The sequence below is a fragment of the Corylus avellana genome, chromosome ca4 (assembly GCF_901000735.1).
Source record: "Corylus avellana chromosome ca4, CavTom2PMs-1.0".
Lineage (NCBI taxonomy): Eukaryota > Viridiplantae > Streptophyta > Magnoliopsida > Fagales > Betulaceae > Corylus > Corylus avellana.
In genome coordinates, this window is record NC_081544.1 from 34,114,987 (window position 1) to 34,133,817 (window position 18,831).

Here is an 18,831-nt window from a genome sequence, read left to right on the forward strand (position 1 = left end):
TTTAACATTGAGTAATTGTGAATTGACTAAATTATTATAGGGTTATCGGCCATCCCGTCTGGCTAATTATGGAGTGGTCAAACCGCTCTTATGGCATCTATTGAATGATTCAATTACTCCTAATAGCCCATTCTGAAGGTGGCCGAATTGCCCTTAAATTATTAAGGGTGGTTGATCACTACTTCATGCATGCCGATTATGAAAATGGATAATCACCATTTTAGCCATTGTAAAAGTAATTTAGTCACCCCAACTGTTTGTTTTTCTTGATAGTTCAACTGCTATCAAGGTCATCAAAAGTAGACAACGGCCCCTTTGAGATAATTATGGGATAATTAAACTACCCATATTATGTAGAATGAGATATTAATTTGTTAGGAGTGCCGAAAAATTTGTAATACCTTCTAACACTCTTTCGTAAGTTTAATTAATTTAAAACCATCTTTTAAGTATATATAACATATGTGACCTCTGCATCATCTTTTTAAATCATGCATTATCATTTATGAATATATTATTTCAAATTCAACCTACCACTATTTGATTCTATCTATTATTATATTTATTGGTATGAATTGTATTAATGGATACCAATTTAATTTTGCTCCATGTCTCTTGCTTGAACTGGTACGAGCCAGTAGAAACGACGAAAAAAAGATACAGTAACAAAACAAAATAGAAAAAGTAAACCAAAAGATCCCGCAAATATCAAAAGAAACAGGGCTACTACTGAAAATTCTGTCCTAAAGCAAGGGCGATTAAAGGACAAACAATTTTAAAATATCAAAGTCGTCCCTGTTCACGGACCCCACGCCTTCTCTGTCTCAGTCTTCCCACCATATCGCACGTGACTAGCTCCATTTCCCGAACTTTTTCGTTTCGTTGTCCAATAGAAAGTCGCCACGTTTCCAATTCCGGTGATAAAACGCATGGTCACTTGCGTAATTCTGTTCCTCGCTTCTAAGAGCTTCCAATATTGAACCAGTGAGAAAGCTCGGCAATGGCAGACTGAGTTCGGAGCTTGGAGCTCTCGAAGCTACGCAACCTTCTCACCTCTCTGCTTCTTTTCCAAGAATCTGAGAGTTTATTCTCTCTAGTTCGTAACTCGGATCAAAGGTACTTTCACTAATTGAATCTGTGTTTCTTTTTAAAGAATTTGATCAATTCTAAATTGATCATAGTCTAGCTCAGATTTGCAGGTTTTACTTGCATTTATTGTTTTGGAAATCTAGGCTTTCTCCGGGAACTATTGAAGGATTATTGACTAGAAATGCTGAATTGTTACCGTTTTTGTTCGTTAGTTTTTCATTAATGCTCCGTTTGGTTGCTGAGAAAATGTACAAAGAAACTTAGATTTGCATTTGGGATTAAAGTTTAATTATCACTTATTCCAAAAGTGAATGAATTTAATCATTTAATTTATATTCTACCAATTTTTTTAAGTGGGAGCTCAAACTCTCCTTTAATTAGTGAGGTTGAAATATTTAATTGAAATTGAGTGAATTCAAGGGGACAATGATATAACTCAGGACCTTTAGTTCTGATATCATGGCAAATCATCACTTATTTTAAAAGCTTAAGCCGTTAGGAAATGATGAATTTAATCATTTGATTTATATTCTAACATATAAAGAACGTTGCTTCCATTCATGATAGTTTAATTCTCTTTTCTTTTGTTTTCCCAGTTTTTCTTAGTAACCAACATCAGAATAGGGTAAATTTGTATTCTTGTAAGTAGAAAGTATTGAGTTTGTGTGATCCATTTGTATCTTGTATAGAATCTGTCACCATACTTCAGCTTCAGCTTTACATATTGGCAACTTAGAAAAAAAAAAAATCAATCTAAATTTACCACTCTAACTACCCTTATATTTGCAATGTCCTTGCAATGTTTTAATTTTTGCAGTAACCCTTCAATTTTCTATTGGAATTGTAATGTCCTTCCTTTCCCAAAATGACAAAAATACCTTAAGATAAAAAATCTAAAAAAAGAAGAAGCAAAAAATTCTGAAAACCATTTTTTGTTGTTGTTGTTTGTTTGTTTTTTTTTTTTCCTGAATTTTTTCATCCTTTTCCTGTTTTTATTTTTTTATTATATTTATTTTAGGGTATGTTTGTCATTTTGAGTGCCAATGAGACATTGCAAATTTGCAACCTAATGGTAGATTAGGGGACATTGCAAAAATTGAAACATTAGGGAGACATTGCAAATATAGTAGTTAGAGGGGTAAATATAGTTTCCCTAAAAAATGGCTTTTTGCACTCTTTTTCCTTACTGTTCTCTGATTCTTGGATTTCTTCAGAACTAAGGAGTGTATCAACAAATATGAGTAATACCTTAGGTCATAATATACTCCACCGGAGTTTGCTTCGTCCTCCAGTTGTAGAACCTCAAAGCAAACTCAATTCTTCTGGCATTCTTGCAAACACTTTGTTTCAAGCTGCGGGCTGGAACCAATCAGCAGCGCAGACACGGAAGTCTCCATTACTCACCAAATTTTGTGGGAACAATCTGAACGTGCGTAAACAGAAGTTAGGCATGGGATCACGTCGACCTGTCAAATTTATTCCACGTGCTGTATTAACCACGGATCCAGCTTCTGAGGTAATCTTTCACTTGCTGAAAATGGCTGCCTGCTTATTCCTTTCTGTTTTAATTCTTGAATGTGCAGGACCACCCTGTATGTAAATTTGCTTGTCTCCAAGTGGATTTTGTTATAAGTATGGTGTTCACGTCATTTGACCTTGTATAAAATGAATAAATTGAAAACATAATCTATTTTTGGATAGTATTCGAAGAAGCTTTCGGTTTGGCGGGGTTGGACAAATGTGCTAGGAACAGGAAACCACTGACAGCTGGAATATCAATGTTAGGTTCAGGATTAAGTGGCTCCTCGCTTTTGATAATTGGTTTCTATAGATAGACAAGTCTATGTTTGGAACCATATTGCGGATGATGGTTCAGATGTCGTGGGATGGACATGGTAGGGAAGCATCAACAGATCCAAAAAGGGATTGTCCTTCTAGGTATGGTACCATTAAGAGACGCCATAGGAGATAACTTTTACTGCTTAATTTGAGTGTGATGTGGTGGTTTAGGTTGACAAGTGGGGCAGGTGTTTGGGATTTAGCAGCTGGAATAGAAGAAGATGAGGAAATAGCGGAAGCCATTGGCAGGAAAAAAAATTGTCGTTAGTCGTAGGTGCTCTGATACCATATAATGACACCTTTGTTTTTTGTTAAACAGCTCACTAGAATAATGAGTGGCTGAGTGTATTTATAGAATAGTTACAAAGGAGCAAATACAAAAGACAAGAAATGTTTCTTACATCAAACGTTAAAGAGTAAATCACATTGAAGTAAATGCTAAACATTACACATTGAAGTAAAAAAAACAAACGGTTTGACGTTAGCAAAATCACAAATGTTCGGATGTCTTTTGATGATCCACAATACCGGTGGGGTTTAAGGGGTGTGGTCGGAGACCATGGGTCACAGTCTCATTCACTCTTTCTTGGGCTGGGGCTGCTTATTCAGTGGCATTCCATGAACTTTTGGCTCCTAGGAGTTGATGACAGATTGCTACAAGCAAGAACTTGGAGAGAAATTGTGGCTAGGGCTATTGATTCTAATGTGCTGAGCATATTTTGAAGAAATTGGTTTGCTCATCTTGGAGAGGAAGACAGATGGTTGACGACATCATCCAGCTATCTCACGAGTTTCAAATATCTAAATTTGGGCATATATATGGACAAACTAATAGTGTTTCTTTTTCTTTCTGTTATAATATTGCAATACTTGTCAGGATATTGTCTGTAAGGGCAGACTGTATTGTTTAAGTCTCACTGGCTTCCTATTGAAATATTAAGATTCAGATATGCTTGGAGTCTATGGATACATGGATTAGTGTGAGTGCTCAATGTTGTGAGTGCACGCGTGAGCGTTAGTCCCACATTGAGGAAAAATAAAACAAAGTGAGTAGTTAATATACTTAAGTGGACCCAAACCCATTAACTTAATCTTTTGGGTTAGTGTGGTGTCTAAACATTTTTATTAATGTGTTCTTGATAGACTCTATAGGCGATTTTCTCCTTAACAAACTGGTATCAGAGCTATGGTTTAGCTTCTGCTTAAATGAGTGTCTTGGTCTTTGACGTATTTGATTTGGCTCTAGTAAAGAGTGTGGATGGCGCTTGAAGCAAAGTTGCTTTTGGTGGCCTACAATTGGTGCACCTCTATGTGTGACACTCTTGGATTTGTAAAGGATTCACATGTGAGGAGGGGTTAGGTCAATGTCAAAAAGACTCACATGTGAGGAGGAGATTTGTTGTGGGTATACGTGTGAATGTAGAGTCTCACATTGAAGAAAACTAAACAAAGTAAGTAGCTAATATATATAAGTAGACCCAATCTCATTAGCTTAAGCTTTTGGGTTGGTGTAGTGTCCAAACATGTATATTAATGTGCTCTTGGTGGACTTCATAGGCAATTCTCTCCCTCACCCCCACCCAAAATAAAGGATTTTTAGCCTAGGATAGGTGAGGTGCAACATGATCATCTCATCTAATACAAAGTTTTTTGATGAACCGGATTTATCAATTCTCCTAACTTATAAATAATCTCTAGTTTCAGTTTTCTTAGTGTGGCTGCTCATTGCACTTGTTTATTGCTTATTTGAAATAGGTAAACAAGGCTTGCTCTAATTTCAAGCAAATATTACTTAAATAATGCTTGATGTCAAGCTCGTGAAATTGACACACGAATAATTTGCCACATGTATGCTGACGCTTTTTTTTTTTTGGTTTGGACTTGTATTTATGTTAACCAACTTTGGCTTTGCCTTTATAGCAGCTTGCAGGAAAATTCAATCTTGATGGCAATGTAGAATTGCAGGTATGAAGCTGATCCCCCATTTACTTGGGACAAGGTTCCTCTGAGTTGATTTGAGTGAGGTATTTATATGTTGCAGTGGAAAATTATACTGATGGAAGCTTCACTTTCTTAACTGAGCAGGTTCGTTTTAGCGCTCCTGCTCCAGGGGCTATCGCACAAGTGGATATTCAGGTCACATATACTAGTGACTCTTTGCTTCTTCACTGGGGTCTTATATGTGATAAAAAGGAGTAAGTTCTACTGTAATTTTAACTTAATTCAATCAATCTCAACTCTCAAGTGTCTTTATTATTACATTGGGTTTTTTTGGGGGGGTGGGGTGGTGGTGAGTGGGGTTTGAATCAAGTATTAATTTCAAATTTCATGTAAAATATTAAACATCTTCTTTCCTTACTCTTTTTTCTACTTTTAGAAAGTGGGTACTTCCTTCTCGTCATCCAGAGGGAACAAAATTATATAAGAACAGAGCCCTTAGAACTCCATTTTTCAACGTAAGTTCTCGAGAGAAGCAGCTAACACCATAAGAGAATGTCTATTATATGACTATTATATTGGTACTATGATTAGATTCTAATTTGTTTATTTATTGTTTTTCTCTAGTCTGGCTCCAATTCTTACCTTAAGATAGAGATTGATGATCCTAAAACACAAGCTATAGAGTTTCTTATACTCGATGAGGCCCAGAATAAATGGTGAGCTTTTACTACTAAAATTTTGCTTCATTTAGCAACTCTAAAACAAGATGTTAAAATTGATGTTCTTTTTCTATTTTCAGGTTTAAAAATAATGGTGAGAACTTTCATGTCAACTTACATATGAAAGAGAAATTGATTCCAGATGTTTCAGTTCCTGAAGATCTTGTACAGATTCAAGCATACCTGAGATGGGAAAGAAAGGGTAAACAGATGTATACTCCAGAGCGAGAGAAGGCAAGTGAAAGCGCTGAGCTCTGTGAATTCAGTGTAAAAAATCAATAGCAAAACTGTGCCACTAACTTTTCTTCTTTCATATATATATATATATCTCCCCCATCCTATCCCTACCTGGCCACCTCATTGCATATAAGGCAATCAGTTGTCTAGTTCAATTTTTGATTCCACATTCAAATCTGTTAATCTTTATTGTTAAAGCTTTACATATAGGTTTTAATGATTGGTTATTTTGTTCTTATTTTAATTTTTCTTCCTATTCTGGTTGAAGATATAGTAAATGTATTACAAAATGTTTTGGACCTCATCAATGCCTTCAATAAAATCTTCTCTACCAAGTGGGCAATTTATTTTAGGACGCCTGATATGCCTATTTAGCTAATTAATCCGGCTGTATTGAATTCCCCAAGTGCTTTTATATATTCCAACATCACACTTGGAGGAGTTTGGTTACTGGCCTGAGAATTGAATTTTAGCAGGTACCAAGTTGCCTTATTTTAGCTTTCAGTGAAACAGTTGTGGGAGAAAGCAGGATTGTTTTCTTTAGAAAAAGAAATCTTCTACATAATGTGAAAACCTGTAATTTCTTGTTGAACATTCAAGAACATTCCTTTCTTTCCATGGTTTCATAGAGATAGCATCGCTAGAAGTTCCTGTGACATTTTCCAGAAATAGGAATATGATAAACATCTTTACAAATATTTCCAGAAATAGGAATATGATAAACATCTTTACAAATACATCTTCCAATCATCCTTACTCCTCTTATTACATAGGCAATACTTCAGTATAAATGCCATCTGAAAGTCCAGCTAAGCTCTTCTTGTAGGACACTATGAGAGAAACTTGGTGCCTTGCTACTTGGCTTCTTTCTTTTTATCTGTTTATGACAAAATTTATGTCTTTTGACAGGAGGAATTTGAAGCAGCTCGAGCTGAGTTACTGGAGGAAATAGCCAGGGGTGCCTCCATACAAGACCTCCGAGCAAAGTTGATGAAGAAGAACGATAGTAGTGATGAGAGGAAGCCATCCACTTCTGGAACAAAGAGAATTCCTGATGATCTTGTACAAATGCAAGCTTATATACGATGGGAGAAAGCAGGGAAACCTAACTATTCCCCAGATCAACAACTTGTAAATTTCAAATATCCTTCTAGCTGATTGGCTCCTTGTAGTTTTTGTTCATGTTTTAGTGCTTTCTTTTGGAGCAAACAGATGCTACTAGATTTCTTTCTGTCTTTAATGAGCTATGTCCTTCTTGTTGCTTTTACCTGATACTGATTAGCATAATGTTCTGACAAACAGAGAGAATTTGAGGAAGCAAGAAAAGAGTTGCAAATTGAGCTAGATAAAGGTGCCTCTCTTGATGAGATACAAAAGAAAATTACCAAAGGAGAGATACAAACTAAGGTTGCAAAGCAATTGAGTAACAAGAAGTACTTTAGTGTTGAAAGGATTCAGCGCAAGCAGAGGGATTTAATGCAGCTTATCACTAAATATGCGGCTAAACCTGTGGAGCAACAAGATTCAGTCAAACCAAAAGCCTTGACAGTAGTAGAAATGTTTGCTAAGGCGAAGGAAGAACAGGAGGGTGGTCATGTTCTGAAGAAGCAAATCTACAAGCTTGCTGATAAGGAACTTCTGGTGAGACAATGATGTGCTAATGATGTTATTCTCTTTCTCTTATCTCTTTCTGCTGGAATTATAGGGATTAATCTAATTTTCAGATTCTTTCCATATCATCAAGGTACTTGTGACCAAGTCTCTAGGAAAAACAAAGGTTCATCTGGCTACGGATTTCAAGGAGCCGGTTATGCTTCACTGGGCTTTATCTAAACAAAGAGCTGGAGAGTGGTTGGTAATACTCTCAAATCTGTTAATCATAAATTTGTTCTAGAGGAAGATGTTGGATATTCAAGTTATAATACTGATTTCTAGCATATCTATTGGCTAGCTGTACTAAGATAATATATTGACATATTTCAGGAACCACCTCCAACGGTATTGCCCTCAGGTTCAGTTTCTGTAAACAAGGCCGTTGAAACACAACTTACATATAATTCTTCTGCAAATCCTCCTTATGAGGTATGCTAAGAGATGTTTGATTTGACCCTGTAAACCTTAAATTTGGAATCTTTTAAAGTCTTAAAATTTCTGGAGACAATATCTTCATACTCCAAATATATTTCTCCAGGTCCAATCCCTAGAAATAGAGATTGAAGACAACAGTTTCACGGGGATGCCGTTTGTCCTTGTCTCTGGTGGAAACTGGATAAAGAACAAAGGCTCAGACTTTTATATTGAATTTAGTGTTGCACCCAAGCAAGCCCAAAAGGTTGCTCTCTTTTCTTGTTGCAATGAGGATCTTTGATGATTGACTTATCTGTTTTTGTTTTGTTTTGTTTCTTTCTTGTCTTTTTCATTCTGCCCCATCTTAGATTACCTTTCCAGATTTAATGACTATACCTTTTCCCATAAAAGGATGCTGGTGATGGCAATGGCACTGCCAAGGCTTTGTTGAATAAAATAGCAGAGATGGAAAGTGAGGCCCAGAAGTCCTTTATGCACCGGTTAGTAATCTCTGCGGACTTTCCATTTACAACATCATTTTGATTTTCATCTTATTCTATTGCATTTATTTGCTGGATGCAAGGTATTCTTTATAGGATCTTAAGTAAATTCATTTTGCTATTATTCTTGTTGAAGCATTCGTTGGTTCTCTACTAGATAGATTTTTAGACAACTATATCACGCTCAATGAAGGCTTGCCCCCCCCCCCCTCCAAAAAAAAAAAGAAAAGAGAAACGTTTATGCACATCTTCTTTGTTTTTATAATGTGTACTTGTATTTTATAAAATCAAATTGACTCAGCTTAATTTTAGGAATTTCTTTCCCTGATTTTTCATTGCTTAACACTTCACTCTTTAGTAGTCAGTGATACTATATCAGATCTGATTGATTTTTTTTTTTTTTTTTTCTTTTTAAAATGAATTTCTTACTATATATCTTATTGGCAAGTTTTTTGCTAACTCCTATCTTTCTCACAGAGAATATTTAGATTCATTCGAATTTAGATTGATTACTCATATTTTTTTTCTCAGATTTAATATTGCAGCAGACTTGATAGATCAAGCCAAAAATGCTGGGGAATTAGGTCTTGCAGGGATGTTGGTGTGGATGAGATTTATGGCTACGAGGCAGCTCATATGGAATAAAAATTACAATGTGAAGCCACGGTACTAGACAATTACTCAAGAATTTAATTTGTCAATGCTTTCCATGGGCTTCTGTACCTTAGAGATGTCTGATATGTCTTCATAAATGGCTCACCAAAGTGAACCATTATCTTCACAAATTTGTGCTTATACTGCTAATATCTACTTGCACATCTGATCTCACTTTTCGCTTGTAATTTTGCTAATTTCATTTGTTTCATGAACCCAGTTGCCAGTCTTTAAATGTTCCATGACCATAGGCAATCATCTTCTAAGATTGTCATTTTTGCTCTATTGGCACAGTGAGATCAGTAAAGCACAGGATAGGCTTACAGACTCGCTCCAGAATGTATATATGAGTCATCCGGAGTATCGTGAACTTCTGCGGATGATTATGTCTACTGTTGGTCGTGGAGGTGAAGGTGACGTGGGCCAGCGAATTCGGGATGAAATCCTGGTTATCCAGGTTGATGTGATTTGCTATTTATTTTTTCGTTTTCTTTTGTGAACTCTATATTCCCCTTCTCTTGGATGTGAATGGATGGAACTATATGAATAATTACTGATTGATTTGCAGAGAAACAATGAGTGCAAGGGCGGAATGATGGAGGAATGGCATCAAAAGTTGCATAATAACACTAGTCCTGATGATGTTGTAATCTGTCAGGTATTGGAGTTGTTTTTCTGTTCAAACTTCTTCATTGGTTTGCATAGTTTGATCTTCTTCTTTTTTTTTAAAAAAAAAATTACTTTGTCACTCCAGGCACTGATTGATCATATCGAAAATGACTTTGATGTTGGTGTTTACTGGAAAACTTTGAAAGAAAATGGAATAACAAAAGAACGGCTTCTGAGCTACGATCGTGCGATTCATTCTGAACCAAATTTCAGGAGAGATCAGAAGAACGGCCTCTTGCGTGATTTGAGAAACTACATGAGAACTTTGAAGGTTGGCTTCATAAAACTTTCTGGTCTAAAGCTCTATGGCGCATATTTTTCATAAAAGTATTTTCGAAAGACATGAAAACTGCACCTGGTGTATATTCAATATTCACACAGAATTTGTTGTGTTGTGCATGGTATGCTCAGTGTACTTCCATCTGTGCTTATTACTCATTTCAGATAAAGGATTGTCATAAGATTCATGAATTGTAGTGGAATTACGGTGTAATCCTTTAATTTATTCTGAGAGGTGTATGAGAAAAGATTTATTCAGATATTTATTTCTGATGTTATTTGGCATACCTTTGAGTCTATTGCCTACACTGTATGTTATATAGCCATATTTGACAATTTTGGTCCAATGATGATATATATGCAGGCAGTTCATTCAGGTGCAGATCTTGAGTCTGCTATTGCAAATTCTATGGGTTACCAATCTCAGGTATTGTCAGTAACTGGCTGGACATGCCCAACCGGCTGTTCTTTTCTTAGCATTTGATAAAACTTTGGATTTCTTCAGGGTCAAGGCTTCATGGTTGGTGTGCAGATAAATCCTATATCTGGCTTGCCATCTGGATTTCCAGTAAAGTTTCAACTTCATTTGAACTGTCATTAATGATGTCATCAATATGTGACAAATTATGAGACTAGTTGCATGTTTGTTGTATCTTGTTAAACAGGAACTGCTTCGATTTGTACTAGAGCATGTTGAAGATAAGAACGTAGAAACCCTTCTTGAGGTTTGTGAAACTGATGCTGGCAATTACTTTTTTCTGTTTGCCTTTTTACTCTAACCTTGCTTTTCTATCTTAATGATCTTTTAATTTTGTAATACAGGGTTTGCTAGATGCTCGTCAGGAGCTTCGGCCACTGCTATTTAAGCCTAAGGATCGTCTGAAGGACCTTTTGTTCTTGGACATAGCCCTTGATTCCACTGTTAGGACAGCTATTGAAAGGGGATATGAGGAGTTGAATAATGCACCACCAGAGGTACATCTTTGCGATATCAGTGGTTCTCTACATTTTTTGTGACCCTTTAGTGTCTCAATTTGCCTATGGCTTTTGACAAGCCAATTTATGTATCATACAGAAATTTATGTCCTTCATTGCTCTGGTTCTTGAAAATCTTGCACTTTCATCAGACGATAATGAGGATCTCATCTACTGCTTGAAGGTAATACTCATAAAATGAATTTGAATGTATGCCAAATTTTTGTTCGTTACTGACAGATCATAAGTCTGCACATTCCAGAACAAGTTTTCATAGTCTTTCTTTGGAACCAAATCGTTTCGGTAAATTTGTGACTGAAAAGCATAGAGTAAAAATTGAGGGACTTTATATCCAACACTACAGCAATTAATTTTTTTTTTCTTCAGTATGATCTAATATTTCTATCATTGCTTTTGAAGGGATGGAATCATGCTCTAAGCATGTACAAGAGTAACAATGATCACTGGGCATTATATGCAAAATCAGTCCTCGACAGAACCCGCCTCTCACTCACAAACAAGGCAGAGTGGTACCAGCGAGTTTTGCAACCATCAGCAGAGTACCTTGGGTCACTGCTTGGAGTGGACCAATGGGCTGTATGTCATAAGTTGTCTTGAAAATCCAAATTGGATGCACCATATGGCTACCTTGTTTGTCCTCATATTTACATCTTGCAGGTGAACATATTTACTGAAGAAATCATCCGTGCTGGATCTGCTGCCTCTTTATCTTCACTTCTTAATCGACTTGATCCAGTTCTTCGAAAGACTGCTAATCTCGGAAGGTTGATTTTACTGTCATCATTTACCGAAATAGATCCTGTTAAAACCTCATCTTGTCACGTTTGTTAACTTGAATGCATATAATTTATCACATGGATTGGGACTTTTTAATATAGGCAATTGAAAATAATAAAGCTTGAAAAGACCACATAGCATCATCCACTAATCACATGCTTTAAGGCAACCTTCTGATGTGAGTTTGGTTGGTCTGGTTGGTCTGGAACAGTTGGCAAGTTATCAGCCCAGTTGAAGCCGTTGGATATGTTGTTGTGGTGGATGAGTTGCTTGCTGTTCAAAATAAAACTTTTGGGCAACCAACAATTTTAGTTGCAAAAAGTGTGAAAGGAGAGGAAGAAATTCCAGATGGTACAGTTGCTGTGCTGACTCCTGACATGCCCGATGTCCTGTCTCATGTATCTGTGCGAGCAAGAAATGGCAAGGTAATATTCTTTTGCATCATATTTTTCCTCCCTGCAAGATTGATAGTTAAGTGGTTATTAAAATGGCCAGCATTTTATATACAGGTATGCTTTGCCACGTGCTTTGATCCCAGTATCCTGGCTGATCTCCAAGCTAGGGAAGGAAAATTATTGCGCCTAAAACCAACATCTGCTGATATAGTGTATAGGTAGGTGATCCCATCTGTTTAGCTTTAAGATATGTTTCTTGAATTCCTCCTATGTGCATTTTGTAATGGTGTATCAACTATTAGTCAACTTGTCAAATTCCATTATTTCTATTTGTTCTTCTAGACATGATGTATCTTATCTAAAGTTGCATCAACTAGAAGTACTGAAATATAATTTTATTCTTTTATGTCTCATTTTAGTGAGCTGAAGGAGGGAGAGCTAGTAGATGCAAGTTCAACTAACTTTAAGGAAGACGGTTCTTCACCACCTCTAACTTTGGTCAGAAAGGAATTTAGCGGTAGATATGCCATATCATCTGAGGAGTTCACCAGTGACATGGTTAGCCTTTCAAATTTAACTTTGGTTTATGTCCAAGGACTTTTTCCTTTTTCTATTTTGTAATTTAAGGGTTGGGCAAAATGAAAATGTTAATATCAACCTTGAAGCATTGTAATTTTCTTTCTTTTTGTGGTATCAAGTTTGTGTAACTTGCATGAAATTGTGATTTTCCTAGGTTGGAGCTAAATCGCGTAATATCTCCTATTTAAAAGGAAAAGTGCCATCTTGGCTCGGCATTCCTACATCAGTTGCCCTACCCTTTGGAGTATTTGAGAAGGTTCTTTCAGATAATGCAAATCAGGTTTTCCTCCTATAAAAAACTCCCTTATGCCTTTTTTGTGTCCATAATGCTACAGTTCTCTAATCTCCCTTCACTGAGAAATGCCTAATATTCATAAAGTCAATTAGGTATTTCTTTGTTATATCTAAACATAGGAAAAGTGACTGGTAAAATTTGCATCGTCGTCAGGTTCTAGTGGCAGCCGAATTTCTTGGGGTTGGACTTTAAGAAACTGTAAACTGAACAAGAGATTAATTACTGACACTATATTTTAAACGTAGTAATCTGTGAAAATTATGATATTTTCTTGGGGTGGGTTTGAACAGGAAAATTAAGAAATGGGCACATATATGGGATGCTCCTATATTGCTTGATGCATGTTGCTGTGTGTTCTTAGTCTCTCGTATGATATCATATAGTCAATACGAAAAAGAAGGATGCCATAGTGAATTTTAATATATTCAATAAATTATGAAGTAATGTCACTCAGCAAGATGAAAGAATATTAATCATCAAGAAGTAAAGTTAAGGTGGCGTAGGCCACTTGTAAGTAGCTCATTTAGAACACGTAAAGGTTACAACTAGTTTGTGTGCATAGTTATCCCAAGAAATTTCATTCTGGAGCTCCAAATCGCACCTGGTGATGAATATCTTATGTTGAGCTTGTCATTTTCCCTGATAATTATACTGTAAAAGACATTCCTCTAGTTTGATAGAATCTCTCTCTCCACACTACAGGCAGTTGCTGAGAAGTTAAAGATTCTCAAGAGAAAGTTAGGAGAAGGAGAATTCAGTGCACTAAGGGAGATTCGCGGGACGGTGTTACAGATGGCAGCACCAAACCAGTTGGTATGTTTTTTTTCTTGATAGGGCTCTAGGTTTCACGTTTGTTATAAACATATTTCATAATCTTCTCCCATTTTTCTGATAAGTAAATTCATTATAGGGGAAAATACATTTTACCCCCCTTGAACTATTCATCCATTTGCATTTTTAACCTCAATGTTTAAAAAATGACACTTTACCCTCCCCCCCCCCTCCCAAACTTTCAAATTGTTGCAATTCGACCATTTTGACTTCTTCTTTTTTCCAAAATGCCACCATCCCAAGTTAAAAAAAAAAAAAAAAAAAATTAAAAATTAAAATTTAAAAATTAAGGAGTGGTTGGCCACCTCAGTTGGGCCTAAGCCACCCCTTAATTTTTAATTTTTAATTTTTTAATTTTTTTAAAAAAAAAACTTGGGATGGGGGCATTTTGGAAAAAAAAAAGTGGGGGGTTTGTGGGAGGTAAAGTGTCATTTTTTAAACATTGGGGTTAAAAGTGCAAATGAGTGGATAGTTCAGGGGGTAAAGTGTATTTTTCCCTTCATTATAAGACAGCGGGTAGGCATAAATTTTGGGTATTATGATGGAATGATGCACATATTTCTTTTGTCATTTCATTGACAACTATAGGTGAAACAGTTATGGAACAGAACGTCGTGTTCAAATCTTTGAAGTACTCTGTTCTAGGTTCATTTATAGCTTCCCCAAACCTGCCCCAGCACTTTCCCCATGCCCAAAAAAAGAAGCATAATATTTGTTGGAACTAGTGGCTTATATTCTTTCAGGCATAGAGAGTAATATTAGAATACTAGTGGTTGGCCGAGTAGACGGACCTAGGCACCTTGCCGAACCATGTAAATCCGTGTCTCGACTTTTTTTTTTTATCTCTTTCTTTTCGATTTCATATTATTCATCATAGTTGTGCACGGTAACAACAATATTGGTCATGTGTCATTATTGGACCTAGGTAAGACTTTACTTGTGTACAAGTATTTTGGGTAAATTGGTTCCGTGTTTCTTTCCTTAGCCTCTTAGTTGTCAGAGAAGAAGTTATGCGTTAGTTGGCCTCCACATGAAGCAGATTATTGGTTCTACACTCTGTAGCTTAAATTTTTCCAGTTTTTTGTTATACGCTTTTGTTGGTAAAGATGAACTAGATATGACCTGTTTTCCATCAATAATCCAATTCTGCTAAGGCCTTCAGGCAGAATGATGTAGTTTAACTTGAAATTAATAGCTTACATGCAAGACTTATTTTCAGGTGAAAGAGCTGAAAACTAAGATGCAAAGTTCAGGAATGCCTTGGCCTGGTGATGAAGGTGAACGGCGATGGGATCAGGCATGGATGGCTATAAAAAAGGTAAGACTGCTTCTTCCTGTATAACCTGATATTGACGCCTAATTGATTGTAATCAATTCTCGCTTTTTCTTCATGGTAATCGTGAATTTTAATGACTTCCGCGCCCACCCCCCCCAAACCCCCCCACACTATAAAAAACTTGTATTTGATAACAGTAGGGATTTAGTTGCTCTTTATATCGACCTTGCTCTTTGTAGATGTGTTCTCATGCTAAGAGGAAATGAAACACCATCTTCTCTCTCTATTGCATGGTCAGAGTTTGCAGAAGGACCTCAAATATCCATGTTTTTAGTTCTACCTTGCTCAGTATTACGTGTCTATGTAAGCATGCATAGGTAGTTTGGTTGTGATATTCGCTTCATGTAACTTGCTTTTCTATGTAAAAGTTGTTGTGCTATGAGGCTTGCTTGTAAGTTGTAACTGCAGCCTAAAATCACCACACTGCTCTCCTACATTTAAATTTCAGTTATTGTCAATTATTTTCATTAAAGATTTCTGATACGCTCGGATTTGCCTTGATCTGTTATAATCCAGGTCTGGGCTTCAAAGTGGAATGAGAGAGCATATTTCAGCACGAGAAAAGTGAAATTAGATCACGATTATCTCTGCATGGCTGTTTTGGTTCAGGAAATCATAAATGCTGATTATGCATTTGTAATACACACAACTAATCCATCATCAGGAGACTCATCAGAGATATACGCTGAGGTCTTTTACTGTACTTCTGATATTATTCTGCTGGATTAATTAGACAAATCTATTTACATCTCATTCTTTGGATAGGTTGTGAAAGGACTCGGAGAAACTCTAGTTGGAGCTTATCCTGGTCGTGCTCTAAGTTTTATCTGCAAGAAAAATGATCTGAACTCTCCTCTGGTAACTCATCCTTACTTGATTTCTCACTGTAGGATGTTATGTAAATGCATATAAAGGGCAAGGACTAATTTCTGGGTTTTGTTGATGATTGGCACATTGATTGTTTAAATAATTAAATTAATTTTTTGAACTACATAGCTTATACTGCTGTAAAGAACACGCATCTCTTCATGAACTTGCCACTGTTCATACATAATTTTTTGGACGTTTTCCAGGTGTTGGGTTACCCCAGCAAACCCATTGGCCTTTTCATAAGAAGGTCCATTATTTTCCGATCGGATTCCAATGGTGAAGATCTTGAAGGTTATGCTGGTGCCGGTCTTTACGACAGGTAAACTCTTACAACTCTCCAACACTAATAAGATAGACTTCCATGGCCCGATTAGATGTTATTATTTGCTGATCATTCTGCACAGTGCCTCATGTATATAATAGATTGATTAAATGATGCATGCCAAGATTAGTAATTCGAATTGAAAATAAGTTATTACTTTGAGCACTATTCAGCCAACTTCTGAGACACTCTTTAGTATTTCAAAGTAATACCATTAAATGATCAGGCAGCGTGTAGCCTGACTCGGAGGCCAATCGGACTGACAGACAGCAATTTGATGTACTTTTGTTCATAGATATTCACCAATGCATGCATTTAATATCAGTGACATGAGAAATTTGAGCCAATTCTGTTTATACGATTCCATCTTATATGCGTTGATGTTAATAAAACCTGTCTTCTTTTTCCATAGCGTGCCGATGGATGAGGAAGATAAAGTTGTGCTTGACTACTCATCTGACAAGCTGATGGTTGATGGCAACTTCCGCCACTCGATCCTCTCAAGCATTGCTCAGGCAGGTAGTGCAATTGAGGAGCTGTATGGGTCTCCACAAGACATTGAAGGCGTGATAAGAGATGGAAAAGTATACGTTGTCCAGACAAGGCCTCAAATGTGATCCTGCTTCTTTTCCTTTTCTTTTTCTTTTTCTTTTTCTTTAAAAATGTATACACATCCTCATGATGAACTGGACTGAATGAGAACAACAATGCAAAGCACGGCTAAGGAAAAGGAGAAAGGAGAAAGAAATAAAATAAGAATGAAAGAATGGTAGAAGTTGACTAAAAAAATAAAAATAAATAAACGGTGACGTTAACATCTGAACCACAATGTAAGTTTATGAAGAGTCTTATTCATTAGCTTGCAGGCATCTCCTCTGAATGATTGATCTTGAGTCTTGACAATGTCCTATAGTGTTTTTTTTTGGGAGTTCTTTAGTACCTTAAAAGTATATGGTACCTGCTCATGGAAAATGGGAAGACATGCTGAAGTTGTAAAAATTCTCTAGTGCCCGTATAAGTGCCTCCTTTCAAGAGAGATGTAGGGCAAACACTAATGACCTGAAAGATTCAAGCATCAACCATAAGAAGGAAAACTGAGCAAGTTTCAGACGACGGTAGTAGAACATTGATAATTTGATCATTAAAAGCATTGTTTTATTGTACACAAGATCACACATTTCATCCTGGATTCTGCCCGACATCACCAAAAAAAATAAAAATAATAGACAGGCACAAATTCTGTCTATAAAAATAGCATAAGCCTCTTGAATATGTGAAAATCACATATTTTTTAAGTAACATGGATAAAGTTGAAATAAATTTTATTAAAAAAACATGTGACATTTTTATTTGGAGGAATTGGAGGAAAACTCAGTCCAAAAGGCCAATCAATATTTCCCTTGATAGCGTGGACACCCCTCTGCAAACACATTGATCCACACTTCATTTAACCGTCCAGAAAGGTGATTTGAAGAGTTGTACTGGGCAATGGAGTAGTAACTCCCATCTTCCACCATTGTTGCCTTTCCAGTCAAGTGCTTATTGAGGCTGTTTACCAGTGCTTCGATTTCTTTACTAACATTATCATCCTCAGCAAACCCACTAAACTTTCTAACCGCTATGCAATGACTTCTCCACTTGTCAAGTTGCAACTTCAGTTCAGAATTGGGTTGTGGAGGGTTCCCGCCATAACTAGCAGGGAGAGACAACCTTACAAAATAGTCAGCCCGGGGGGACGACGATGAGTTGATGCTTGTTAATACGGGGGCGGTCATCGGGATCTTAGAATGGTTGAGGTTACCACCATGAATGTACTGATACAATCTGATGCAAGAAATACGATCAGTTAATGAGAGAGAGAGAGAGAGAGAGAGAGAGAGAGAGAGAGAGAATTTGGCTGCAGTGTGTATTAGTTGGTGAGTAAACCTGTGAAAGCCATATTTGGTGGACTTCTCGAAAGAGGTTGTTCCTTGGGCAAGGGCAGACATCCATGAGGATTCAACGTAGAGTCTTATCTCGAGATCTGGTTCTGAGTGCACCACTGTGTAATTTGGCGATTCGATGGCGTCGCCTGAGAGTACTAGGTTACCACTACTGCTAAGGTAATAGTACAGTAGTATTACCAAGTAGTTTAGGGAAAAGTAGACCGATATTGGGCTTCCCATCCTGCTTTTTTTTTTTTTTTTTGCTGATTCTTTCTGTGCATGATGAGAGCGCTTTTGCTGCGCCTTTTATAGCCAAACACAAGACAGCTTTGTCCTTCTTCCTACACTACACTGTTCATTCGTCAATGACACCGTCAGAGAGAGTCTAGTATTTTGTCTTATTAAAAACATTTACAAATAACTAAAATTACAGAAACTGTTTTATGTCATGTCTAAATAAAAAAAACAAAAAAAAAAAAATCCCCGGCACTGAACTTTTATGACTGTTTAC

General features: G+C 36.6%; 2 protein-coding genes across 3 annotated transcripts; one reads left to right on the top strand and one right to left on the bottom strand.

Moving 5' to 3' along the window:
- The first annotated feature begins 952 nt into the window (after positions 1-952).
- LOC132179992 (alpha-glucan water dikinase, chloroplastic) lies at positions 953-17,041 on the top strand. Of its 2 annotated transcripts, none has more exons than XM_059592824.1 (34): positions 953-1,116; positions 2,304-2,605; positions 4,849-4,893; positions 5,014-5,123; positions 5,306-5,384; positions 5,494-5,585; positions 5,669-5,822; positions 6,735-6,956; positions 7,128-7,466; positions 7,570-7,680; positions 7,809-7,907; positions 8,017-8,157; positions 8,304-8,392; positions 8,924-9,058; positions 9,341-9,503; positions 9,615-9,704; positions 9,801-9,986; positions 10,359-10,421; positions 10,500-10,562; positions 10,660-10,719; positions 10,817-10,969; positions 11,070-11,153; positions 11,390-11,566; positions 11,648-11,754; positions 11,979-12,192; positions 12,277-12,380; positions 12,582-12,720; positions 12,896-13,021; positions 13,739-13,849; positions 15,087-15,185; positions 15,720-15,893; positions 15,969-16,061; positions 16,277-16,392; positions 16,808-17,041. In XM_059592824.1, exons 2-34 carry the CDS (start codon positions 2,327-2,329, stop codon positions 17,010-17,012), a joined length of 4,422 nt encoding a protein of 1,473 aa, XP_059448807.1. In that variant the 5' UTR covers positions 953-1,116; positions 2,304-2,326; the 3' UTR covers positions 17,013-17,041. The 2 variants fall into 2 exon arrangements, with proteins under 2 accessions (XP_059448807.1, XP_059448808.1); XM_059592825.1 differs by having other exon boundaries at positions 4,852-4,893.
- Positions 17,022-18,570, bottom strand: LOC132179993 (uncharacterized). The gene is made up of 2 exons (XM_059592826.1): positions 18,322-18,570; positions 17,022-18,219 (listed from the first exon to the last, which is right to left on the bottom strand). The coding sequence occupies exons 1-2, from the start codon at positions 18,558-18,560 to the stop codon at positions 17,784-17,786; spliced, it is 675 nt and encodes a 224-aa protein (XP_059448809.1). The 5' UTR covers positions 18,561-18,570; the 3' UTR covers positions 17,022-17,783.
- Positions 18,571-18,831: the final 261 nt, after the last annotated feature.